This window comes from Salmo salar, chromosome ssa19 (assembly GCF_905237065.1).
Source record: "Salmo salar chromosome ssa19, Ssal_v3.1, whole genome shotgun sequence".
Classification (NCBI taxonomy): Eukaryota; Metazoa; Chordata; class Actinopteri; order Salmoniformes; family Salmonidae; genus Salmo; species Salmo salar.
This window is the reverse complement of record NC_059460.1, coordinates 82,567,315-82,579,814: the sequence shown is the minus strand read 5'-3', so window position 1 is coordinate 82,579,814 and position 12,500 is coordinate 82,567,315. Positions and strand designations below refer to the sequence as shown.

At 43.8% G+C, this 12,500-nt stretch overlaps 1 protein-coding gene across 28 annotated transcripts in view; it reads left to right on the top strand.

The window, feature by feature from the left end:
* The window catches only part of LOC106579723 (eyes absent homolog 1), a 169,074-nt gene that overhangs the window by 110,325 nt on the left and 46,249 nt on the right, over positions 1-12,500 (top strand). For all 28 annotated transcript variants that reach the window (XM_045702842.1, XM_045702841.1, XM_045702840.1 and 25 more), the window contains one exon: positions 5,303-5,392. In XM_045702842.1, the coding sequence (XP_045558798.1) occupies positions 5,303-5,392 (90 nt within the window). The remainder of the gene's footprint in view (positions 1-5,302; positions 5,393-12,500) is intronic.

Sequence of the window (12,500 nt, the reverse complement as noted above, 5' to 3'; positions counted from 1 at the left end):
CTCGCTGACTGACTGACTGTTTAGGTTTAATTGGAAAGGATTCACTGGCCCCGGCCCGGACGGAGAGAGAGAAGCACTTTACCCCCATCCTGTTTTCCCCTGTCTGCTTGTGAGACTAAATCACTTCAACTATTCCAGAGGTGGAAGAGAAAAGGGAATGAAGGAGGAGGGGTGGGGACACAGACTAATTATTTTTTGATGAATTCTGACTGAAAGATTGATTCAAACTGGGGGTTTGGAAAGAAAAGAAAAAAAAAAAAGATAGCCACCCAAAGAGTGGAGAATTAAGTTCTTCTTGTGTGGTTTCAGTGAAGACATTACCGTTGTGGGGCGTTGTGATGCATTGTAGGGTGTGACAGGTAATCAGTGCAAAGCTCAGGTGTGTCTTTAGGTGCTTTAACTCTTTAATCCCTCCCTCTGGTCCTCACACACACACACACACACACACACACACACACACACACACACACACACGTACACACACGTACACACACACACACACACACACACACACACACACACACACACGACACACACACACACACACACACACACACACACACACACACACACACACACACACACACACACACACACACACACACACACACACACACACACACACACACACACACACACACACACGTACACACACACACTGGTGTCGTAGCATTAGGCTGGTAAGCCTGCAACACACAGAGACCCTCGTCCTCCCACAACTAGCTATAGTCTCTGTGTCGTTGTTACTGCATATTAGAAATGGAAGACTGTAATCAATAGAATAAAACACATTATGAAGTAATTGATTTCTGTGTTACAGTACATCAAGTTTACAATTTAACCAAGCTTAGAGAAACACACGAAAAGAAAGAGCAAGAGAGAGAGAGAGAGAGAGAGAGAGACTTAAAAGAAATATTCTATTTCTCTGTGTCTTTTTGCCAAGACACTGGTGAAATGTAGAAAATGATTTATGTATTTTAGGCGACGTATTCAGTGAAAAGTAAACCGTGCGACGACGTTTTCACAAAGTTGGTTGTCCGCTAGTGGATAAACACAGATTAACACGATGATGCACCTATATCGTCAGAAACAGATGCAGCTTTGAGAAAGACTGATTATTAAGGTTGAAAAGCATTGACTTTTTAAATGAATACTGCAGGACAGCACCTACTGTTATATATTAGAATATCAATGCGGTCCTTCTTGGAAACACCATCATCTTTTCTCTTTTTTGTAATAATATATTTCTCCTCAATTTGTCTGGAGATGCTTTGCATTCGTTGCTGTCTGGTTTGAAAATGGGGGGAAAGCCCATTGTCACTGGTTCATTAACTATTTAGAGCCCAAGTCTCTCTTCTCTCCGTATTATCTTACAGACAGACAGGGCCGTCCATATCACTGTTACAGACAATATTACATTACAGAGGCGGAAAGACGGGGGGGAATAAATAACACAATTTAGAATTAAGTGAAAAATTGCAATTATGTCTAACGTGGTGTATCAATATTATTTTGGCTTGAGAAACACTCAGCTAATATAAAAATGTATTTTTGACGATAGAGGTATTCTTTTTTTTTGTGCCTCATTATCTTGATTACAAAAATAACACAATTAAATGATCGCAATTTATTTTGGGTAATTGTTAGATCAAATAACTGTTCACATTATGTTAAGGTCTTCCTATTGTTTAGAAGCTTGGGAAACTTCAGGGGGGGGGGGGGCAGTTGGTTGAATTGTGTGTGTGTGTGTGTGTGTGTGTGTGTGTGTGTGTGTGTGTGTGTGTGTGTGTGTGTGCGCCTGTGCTTTACTGCAGCCAGCTAGATGACGCATCAACGCAAGTATGTTTAGAATGGAGTATTTACGATAAGGTTACGACCCTGTCCTCGTCTATATCGCTCAACCCCATCTAAGACGAGTTGCGCTGTTACTACATTAATGAAACTCTCCCTCGTCTCTGCCTGGCCGTTCTGGAGGCTATTCTAGTTCCCTCTGAAAGGTCGTAAACAAAAGCAGAACTTTCTTTTAAATCTCTAGAATTTCTTCTTCTCTTTATGGGGTCGTAGTGTTCTGGAATTTAGGAGAATTCCAATGGTCATCAGTTCAAGAGTTTCATTCCAAAATGCTATACTCATTTTCAGAAATGTTGGTAAATTAGATTTTATTGTTTAAAGAAATTATGAAAGAGATTGGTGTGTGTTTTTTTAATTTTATATCTAATCATGGCATGGGGTTGTTCAATGACAGACATGTATTTGTTTAATAATCTATCACTTTATGGTTTCATTTCAGAGAGAAAAAATAATAATGTTTTGTAGCAATATGCTATTTAGGATACTGTGTGGCGCAGCGGTCTAAGGCACTGAACGGGAGTACCATAGGGCGACGCAGAATTGGCCCAGCGTCGTCCGGGTAAGGGGAGGGTTTGGCCGGGGTAGGCTGTCATTGTAAAATAAGAATCTGTTCTTAACTGACTTGCCTAGTTAAATAAAGGTTAAATAAAATCAATTAAAACATATATCTGCCTCATTCTCAGGTAAATAAGTAGTACTGCTAGGTTTCACACAGTCCAGTGTAATAAAAAAACTACATTTTTAATAAATATCTGTACAAATGATGCGTTTGTGAAATCAATATTTAAAATAACAATAATAATAATTTAATTCATTAATATGTGATCTTTATGTAAAACATTTACATTGGACATTTTAGTCATTTAGCAAATGCTCTTATCCAGAGTGACTTACAGTAATTATCTTCAGATAGCTAGGTTAGACAACCACATATCACAGGCAAATATACAGGATAAAATATACAGGATAAAATTTACAGGATAAAATATACAGGATAAAATATACAGGATAAAATACACAGGATAAAATACACAGGATAAAATACACAGGATAAAATTTACAGGATACGAACATTCCATTCCATCTAAACAATGGATATAATGTGTTTTGCAAAAAACTAATGTTCATAAAATCTATGAATTAAAAATCAGAAAATAGTCATGTTTGACACACACACAAAGGTACCTATGATCATTTCTGATGAGAAAACACAAATAGGAAGAAATGTGTTGATATATATCGTTTTGTAAATAAACTCATCAGTTATTAATTATCATTTCTAAATCAACATGTAATGCTCAGTAACTGTTTGTAATGCTCAGTAACGGTTTGTAATGCTCAGTAATGATTTGTAATGCTCAGTAACTGTTTGTAATGCTCAGTAACTGTTTGTAAATGCTCAGAAGCTGTTTGTAATGCTCAGTAACTGTTTGTAATGCTCAGTAACTGTTTGTAATGCTCAGTAACTGTGTGTAATGCTCAGTAACTGTTTGTAAATGCTCAGAAGCTGTTTGTAATGCTCAGTAACTGTTTGTAAATGCTCAGTAACGGTTTGTAATGCGCAGTAACTGTTTGTAATGCTCAGTAACTGTTTGTAATGCTCAGTAACTGTTTGTAATGCTCAGTAACTGTTTGTAATGCTCAGTAACTGTTTGTAATGCTCAGTAACTGTTTGTAATGCTCAGAAGCTGTTTGTAATGCTCAGAAGCTGTTTGTAATGCTCAGTAACTGTTTGTAATGCTCAGTAACTGTTTGTAAATGCTCAGAAGCTGTTTGTAATGCTCAGTAACTGTTTGTAAATGCTCAGTAACTGTTTGTAATGCTCAGTAACTGTTTGTAATGCGCAGTAACTGTTTGTAATGCTCAGTAACTGTTTGTAATGCTCAGTAACTGTTTGTAATGCTCAGTAACTGTTTGTAATGCTCAGTAACTGTTTGTAATGCTCAGTAACTGTTTGTAATGCTCAGAAGCTGTTTGTAATGCTCAGAAGCTGTTTGTAATGCTCAGTAACTGTTTGTAATGCTCAGTAACTGTTTGTAATGCTCAGTAACTGTTTGTAAATGCTCAGAAGCTGTTTGTAATGCTCAGTAACTGTTTGTAAATGCTCAGTAACGGTTTGTAATGCGCAGTAACTGTTTGTAATGCTCAGTAACTGTTTGTAATGCTCAGTAACTGTTTGTAATGCTCAGTAACTGTTTGTAATGCTCAGTAACGGTTTGTAATGCTCAGTAACTGTTTGTAATGCTCAGTAACTGTTTGTAAATGCTCAGAAGCTGTTTGTAATGCTCAGTAACTGTTTGTAATGCTCAGTAACTGTTTGTAATGCTCAGTAACTGTTTGTAAATGCTCAGTAACTGTTTGTAATGCTCAGTAACTGTTTGTAAATGCTCAGAAGCTGTTTGTAATGCTCAGTAACTGTTTGTAATGCTCAGTAACTGTTTGTAATGCTCAGTAACTGTTTGTAATGCTCAGTAACTGTTTGTAATGCTCAGTAACTGTTTGTAATGCTCAGTAACTGTTTGTAAATGCTCAGTAACTGTTTGTAATGCTCAGTAACTGTTTGTAATGCTCAGTAACTGTTTGTAATGCTCAGTAACTGTTTGTAATGCTCAGTAACTGTTTGTAATGCTCAGTAACTGTTTGTAATGCTCAGTAACTGTTTGTAATGCTCAGTAACTGTTTGTAATGCTCAGTAACTGTTTGTAATGCTCAGTAACTGTTTGTAAATGCTCAGTAACTGTTTGTAATGCTCAGTAACTGTTTGTAATGCTCAGTAACTGTTTGTAAATGCTCAGTAACTGTTTGTAATGCTCAGTAACTGTTTGTAATGCTCAGTAACTGTTTGTAATGCTCAGTAACTGTTTGTAATGCTCAGTAACTGTTTGTAATGCTCAGTAACTGTTTGTAATGCTCAGTAACTGTTTGTAATGCTCAGTAACTGTTTGTAATGCTCAGTAACTGTTTGTAATGCTCAGTAACTGTTTGTAAATGCTCAGTAACTGTTTGTAATGCTCAGTAACTGTTTGTAATGCTCAGTAACTGTTTGTAATGCTCAGTAACTGTTTGTAATGCTCAGTAACTGTTTGTAATGCTCAGTAACTGTTTGTAAATGCTCAGTAACTGTTTGTAATGCTCAGTAACTGTTTGTAATGCTCAGTAACTGTTTGCGCGTGTGTGTTTCTTTTGGTTTCTGGTGTATGTTTAATGTACAGTAGGATAGGGTAGTACTTTATTCATCCCAAAAGGAGAAATGGTGTTGAACCAGTCAATATACAACACCAATAATTACACAAAGAACACAGCAAGAACACACAGACACAACAACAACAAAAAGCAGCACATCATCAATGCATCAATCTATTTTATTTACAAGTAGCTGTATGATTACATATTTGATGATCCTTTGTATCTATTGTATTATTTGACATGATGTATTGGTGATATTCTCCAGGATCCCCCGACGTCTGTGTCACTGGGACTGAGGATGGAAGAGATGATCTTTAACTTGGCAGACACGCACTTATTCTTCAACGACTTGGAGGTACGTGGCAGAGTCTCTCTTTTTTTATTCTATACCTCTGAGCGTTTTCTCCCCTTCTCTTGTTCTCTCTTCCTTCAAACCCCTCAGACCCATATCTTTTGTCCAGAGAACTGACCTATAAGGGGACCTGGTGTCTTTCTCTCTCTCTCTGCTCGCTGTACGCATCCACGCACACACACCTCCCTCTCCTCCTCCTCCCTCCTCCTCCTCCTCTTCCTCCTCCTCCCTCTCCTCCTCCCTCCTCCTTCCTCCTCCTCTTCCTCCCTCCTCCTCCTCCTCCCTCCTCCTCTTCCTCCTCCTCCTCCTCCTCCCTCCTCTTCCTCCTCCTCCTCTTCCTCCTCCTCCCTCTCCTCCTCCCTCCTCCTCCTCCTCTTCTTCCTCCTCCTCCTCCTCCTCCTCTTCCTCCTCCTCCCTCTCCTCCTCTTCCTCCTCCTCCTCTTCCGCCTCCTCTCTCTCCTCCTTCTCCCTCCTCCTCCTCCCTCCTCCTCTTCCTCCTCCTCCTCCTCCTCTTCCTCCTCCCTCTCCTCCTCCTCCTCCCTCCTCCTCCTCCTCCCTCTCCTCCTCCCTCTCCTCCCTCCTCCCTCCTTTTCCTCCTCCTCCTCCTCCTCCTCCTCCTCTTCCTCCTCCTATACCTAGATGAGTTTAGCGGTTGTTTTCTTTGCTGTAATATTTAAGAACCGTTCTGAGATGGAGTCACAACATGAGTATATACATTACATTACCAGCTACAGACCAGGTTCATCAGCAGTGTAGACATTACATTACCAGCTACAGACCAGGTTCATCAGCAGTGCAGACATTACATTACCAGCTACAGACCAGGTACATCAGCAGTGTAGACATTACATTACCAGCTACAGACCAGGTACATCAGCAGTGTAGACATTACATTACATTACCAGCTACAGACCAGGTACATCAGCAGTGTAGACATTACATTACATTACCAGCTACAGACCAGGTTCATCAGCAGTGTGGACATTACATTACATTACCAGCTACAGACCAGGTTCATCAGCAGTGTAGACATTACATTACCAGCTACAGACCAGGTACATCAGCAGTGTGGACATTACATTACCAGCTACAGACCAGGTTCATCAGTAGTGTAGACATTACATTACATTACCAGCTACAGACCAGGTCCATCAGTAGTGTAGACATTACATTACATTACCAGCTACAAACCAGGTTCATCAGCAGTGTAGACATTACATTACATTACCAGCTACAGACCAGGTTCATCAGTAGTGTAGACATAACATTACCAGCTACAGACCAGGTTCTACAGCAGTGTAGACATTTCATTACCAGCTACAGACCAGGTTCATCAGCAGTGTAGACATTACATTACATTACCAGCTACAGACCAGGTTCTACAGCAGTGTAGACATTACATTACATTACCAGCTACAGACCAGGTTCATCAGCAGTGTAGACATTACATTACCAGCTACAGACCAGGTCCATTAAAGTTTTAGCTAAAGCATCAACAACCATTTAATAGTGGGGAGCCAATTGAGCCCAGTTCTCAGTTACCAGGCCCAAGGGACGCTATGAATTTTACATGTGCTGTCAGTCTCTCAGTCTCAGTCGTCATTCCTGGGTCGGTCGGGAGCCCTCGCTCCTGACCGACCCCTCTTCTCTCCCATAACAACTGAGGAAATGTATCTCTAGTGTTTCTCTCTCTACATCTCCTCTCCTCTGCTCTCTACATCTCTTCTCCTCTCTCTACATCTCCTCTCCTCTGCTCTCTACATCTCTTCTCCTCTCTCTACATCTCCTCTCCTCTGCTCTCTACATCTCTTCTCCTCTCTCTACATCTCCTCTCCTCTGCTCTCTACATCTCTTCTCCTCTCTCTACATCTCCTCTCCTCTGCTCTCTACATCTCCTCTCCTCTGCTCTCTACATCTCCTCTCCTCTCTCTACATCTCCTCTCCTCTGCTCCCCTCTCTCTCCTCTCTCTACATCTCCTCTCCTCTGCTCCCCTCTTCTCCTCTCTCTACATCTCCTCTCCTCTGCTCCCCTCTTCTCCTCTCTCTACATCTCCTCTCCTCTCTCTACATCTCCTCTGCTCCCCTCTCTCTCCTCTCTCTACATCTCCTCTCCTCTGCTCCCCTCTTCTCCTCTCTCTACATCTCCTCTCCTCTCTCTACATCTCCTCTCCTCTGCTCCCCTCTCTCTCCTCTCTCTACATCTCCTCTCCTCTACTCCCCTCTCTCTCCTCTCTCTACATCTCCTCTCCTCTGCTCCCCTCTCTCTCCTCTCTCTACATCTCCTCTGCTCCCCTCTTCTCCTCTCTCTACATCTCCTCTGCTCCCCTCTCTCTCCTCTCTCTACATCTCCTCTGCTCCCCTCTTCTCCTCTCTCTACATCTCCTCTGCTCCCCTCTCTCTCCATCTCCTCTCCTCTACTCCCCTCTCTCTCCTCTCTCTACATCTCCTCTCCTCTACTCCCCTCTCTCTCCTCTCTCTACATCTTCTCTCCTCTGCTCCCCTCTCTTCTCCTCTCTCTACATCTCCTCTCCTCTGCTCCCCTCTCTCTCCTCTCTCTACATCTCCTCTCCTCTACTCCCCTCTCTCTCCTCTCTCTACATCTCCTCTCCTCTACTCCCCTCTCTCTCCTCTCTCTACATCTCCTCTCCTCTGCTCCCCTCTCTCTCCTCTCTCTACATCTCCTCTCCTCTACTCCCCTCTCTCTCCTCTCTCTACATCTCCTCTCCTCTGCTCCCCTCTCTCTCCTCTCTCTACATCTCCTCTCCTCTACTCCCCTCTCTCTCCTCTCTCTACATCTCCTCTCCTCTCTCTACATCTCCTCTCCTCTACTCCCCTCTCTCTCCTCTCTCTACATCTCCTCTCCTCTCTCTACATCTCCTCTCCTCTGCTCTCTACATCTCTTCTCCTCTCTCTACATCTCCTCTCCTCTACTCCCCTCTCTCTCCTATCCTCTCCCTCTCCTCTTCTCTCCCTGTCTGTCTCTTTCGCTCTCTCTCTCTCTCTCTATCTTTCTCTGGGCCAGTGAATTTGACACCCGTGACCCAGGTCTTTCCGTTGGCTCTGGTCAACAGTAGTGCACTATATAGGGAATAGGGTGCCATTTGGGACGGAGCCTCAGTGTACTGCTCCAGGCTGACCACCCCTCTCAGCAGAGGAAATGTTTGGTTTGATATTTAAGCCTGAAGAGAGCTGTGGCCGTTCTGCCAAACCGTATTAGTCACCAGCATGTTCTGGTGAAGAAAGAGAGAAAAAAGTGAGAGAGGGGAGAAAGAGAGGAAGATGAAGGGGTTGAGAGAGAAAGAGAGAGAGAGAGAGAGAGAGAGAGAGAGAGAGAGAGAGAGAGAGAGAGAGAGAGAGAGAGAGAGAGAAATAACATGTTTGTTTTCCCTCTGTCAGACAGCCAAAGGAGTAGAGTGACTGAGAGATTACAAACACAGTCGTCGTGATCAAAGTAATTGACTGCAATTGGCTGGTTAAATATTTCCTTATGCTTTCGCCCAATCACTACAATCCAGAAAAACTGCACTTTCTTTTAATAGATGTGCCCCAATCATTTGCAAAAAAAAATGGCAGTTTGTGACAAAAGCTTCAATATGTTATTTCTTCCAACATCTGTCCTGTGTTTTGATTTTGTTGGCAGTTTAACCGTTCGCTGCTTATAAAAAATGGTTTAAATGTGTGATGCATATTTTCCTCTGATCTATCTCAACTAAGGGCGTTATTCCTTTTTTTGGTTTCGCCACTTTAAAGTCCTGAGTTTTTCCAGTTATTAAAATCTAGAATAGAAAATAACATGTGTACTAATTTTCATCTCTAACATCTACCTGTTTATACTCCTGTTTCCTCATGGTTATCATTAACGTAGGCCCCTGCAGTGGGACTGTTAATGCTTTGTGTGCCACCCAAATGACACCCTATTTGACCTAGATAGTTTGTGTGTATATATTGATATGTAGACTACGTGTGCCTTTTAAATTTTGTTTTATGTAGTTCTTGTCCTTGAGCTGTTCTTGTCTATTGATGTTCTGTATTACGTCATTCTGTATTATGTTTCATGTTCTGCGTGGAACCCCAGGAAGAGTAGCTGCTGCTTTTGCAACAGCTAATGGGGATCCTAGTAAAATACCAAATACCAAATGTTCCCTATATAGTGCACTACTTTGGATACTGCCAATGCCCTGGTCAAAAGTAGTGCACTGTATATGGAATAATTTGCCATTTGGGATTGTTCCTGTCAGTTGTCAATTCACAACGAGGCCTTCATGACGTTTCCTCTTTCTTTCGCTCTGATTTACAAACAGCTGTAGCTAAATAGAGATCCACTATAAATCCCAGATAACCAAGCAGCAGCTAACCAAGCAGCCAGGCAGCAGCTAACCAAGCAGCCAGGCAGCAGCTAACCAAGCAGCAGCTAGCCAAGCAGCAGCTAACCAAGCAGCCAGGCAGCAGCTAACCAAGCAGCCAGGCAGCAGCTAACCAAGCAGCAGCTAACCAAGCAGCAGCTAGCCAAGCAGCAGCTAACCAAGCAGCCAGGCAGCAGCTAACCAAGCAGCCAGGCAGCAGCTAACCAAGCAGCAGCTAACCAAGCAGCAGCTAGCCAAGCAGCAGCTAGCCAAGCAGCAGCTAACCAAGCAGCCAGGCAGGCAGCAGCTAACCAAGCAGCCAGGCAGCAGCTAACCAAGCAGCCAGCCAGGCAGCAGCTAACCAAGCAGCCAGGCAGCAGCTAACCAAGCAGCCAGGCAGGCAGCAGCTAACCAGGCAGCAGCTAGCCAAGCAGCAGCTAACCAAGCAGCAGCTAACCAAGCAGCAGCTAACCAAGCAGCAGCTAACCAAGCAGCCAGGCAGGCAGCAGCTAACCAAGCAGCAGCTAACCAAGCAGCAGCTAACCAAGCAGCAGCTAGCCAAGCAGCAGCTAACCAAGCAGCCAGGCAGGCAGCAGCTAACCAAGCAGCAGCTAGCCAAGCAGCAGCTAGCCAAGCAGCAGCTAACCAAGCAGCAGCTAGCCAAGCAGCAGCTAACCAAGCAGCAGCTAACCAAGCAGCCAGGCAGGCAGCAGCAGTTATGTATTTAAGCCTGTGCAGAAATGCATATGGTCCATCTAATTTAGTCAACACCATAAAGAGATGCCCCAGAGGCAGTGCAGCAACACAGGGTTAATGGCTGTGACTGTGTGCGGTGTGTTCCTCCCTAGTGAAAATCATTCCGTGCGTGCGCGCGTGCGCGTGTCTGCGTGTGTGTGTGCGTGTGCGTGTGTTGGTCTGTATTAATGTATTCATTTCTTCTCTTTTTTTTCTCCTGGTTTAATATTTCACCTCTAAATATATACTAAATGATCTCACGGAGATGTACGGCCATAATGAAATAACGCAAATGTTTACATCATTTTTTGAACCTTTATTTAACTAGGCAAGTCAGTTATTTTAAATGATGGCCTAGGAACAGTGGGTTAACTGCCTTGTTCAGGGGCAGAACGACAGATTTTTACCTTGTCAGCTCGGGATTCAATCTTGCAACCTTTCGGTTACTAGTCCAACGCTCTAACCACTAGGCTACCTGCCGCCTCTAACCACTAGGCTACCTGCCGCCTCTAACCACTAGGCTACCTGCCGCCTCTAACCACTAGGCTACCTGCCGCCTCTAACCACTAGGCTACCTGCCGCCTCTAACCACTAGGCTACCTGCCGCCTCTAACCACTAGGCTACCTGCCGCCTCTAACCACTAGGTTACCTGCCGCCTCTAACCACTAGGCTACCTGCTGTCCCAAATAAGAATAGTGTTGAAGTAACTAATGTACTGTAAATGTACAGAATGTACTGTAAATGTACAGAATGTACTGTAATGTGTATCTCTCTGTATGTCTTGGAAATGATCCAGAAATTGTTGTTATAGAGATAAATTGAATATAAATTCTGCATTTTTATTAATGTAAAAAATATATTTAGCTGATAATGAACCTTTTATTTATGTTGTTAGTTTGATCAAATGAACAGGTATGTTTGTTAACATGTGTACTTGGCTTGTTGTTGTATAGGAGTGTAATAAAATAACAGATGTAAATCTGATACACTAATGAAAAACCCACGAGAATGAAGGTCTTATACATTGTGACAGTGTCTCCTGTGTGGTGTATTAGAGAGGCTATTGGTGCATTGGCCTCTGTGTGTCCCTGATGGTAATGCTAACTGTTGGGTATGTGGGAACCAGGGGCCTCTCTGGGCCTAACCTAGCCCTCTGCTCTGCCCTCTCAGTGGGGTACCAACCTGCTGTCTCCCCCTCCCTGGATGAGAAAACAACCCGGCCCTCCCGTCTAGACTGCAGAGGCCATGAGGGCAAACCACTCAGAGAGAGAGGAGGGGGAGAGAGAGGGGGGGAGAGAGAGAGGGGGAGAGAGAGAGAGGGGAGGGAGAGAGAGGGAGAGAGGGAGAGAGAGAGAGAGGGAGAGAGAGAGAGAGAGAGAGAGAGAGAGAGAGAGAGAGAGAGAGAGAGAGAGAGAGAGAGAGAGAGAGAGAGAGAGAGAGAGAGAGAGAGAGAGAGAGAGAGAGAGAGAGGGAGGAGGTGGGAGGAGGTGAGAGAGAGAGAGAGAGAGAGAGAGAGACAGAGAGAGAGAGAGAGAGGGAGGGAGAGAGAGAGAGGAGGGAGAGAGAGAGAGAGAGAGAGAGAGAGAGAGAGAGAGAGAGAGAGAGGGGGGGGAGGGGGGACAGAGAGAGACAGAGAGAAAGAGAGAGGGGGGGGTGGACAGAGAGAGACAGAGAGAAAGAGAGAGGAGGTGGGAGGAGGTGGGGAGAGAGAGAGAGAGAGAGAGAGAGAGAGAGAGAGAGAGAGAGAGAGAGACAGAGAGAAAGAGAGAGAGAGAGAGAGAGAGAGAGAGAGAGAGAGAGAGAGAGAGAGGGGAGAGAGAGAGAGAGAGGGAGGGAGAGAGAGAGAGGAGGGGAGAGAGAGAGAGAGAGAGAGAGAGAGAGAGAGAGAGAGAGAGAGAGAGAGAGAGAGAGAGAGAGAGAGAGGGGGGAGGGGGGGACAGAGAGAGACAGAGAGAGAAAGAGCGAGGAGGTGGGAGAGAGACTTTTGTGAGTGTAAGGTTTACTGTTATTTTCTGATTGTTTATTTCACTTT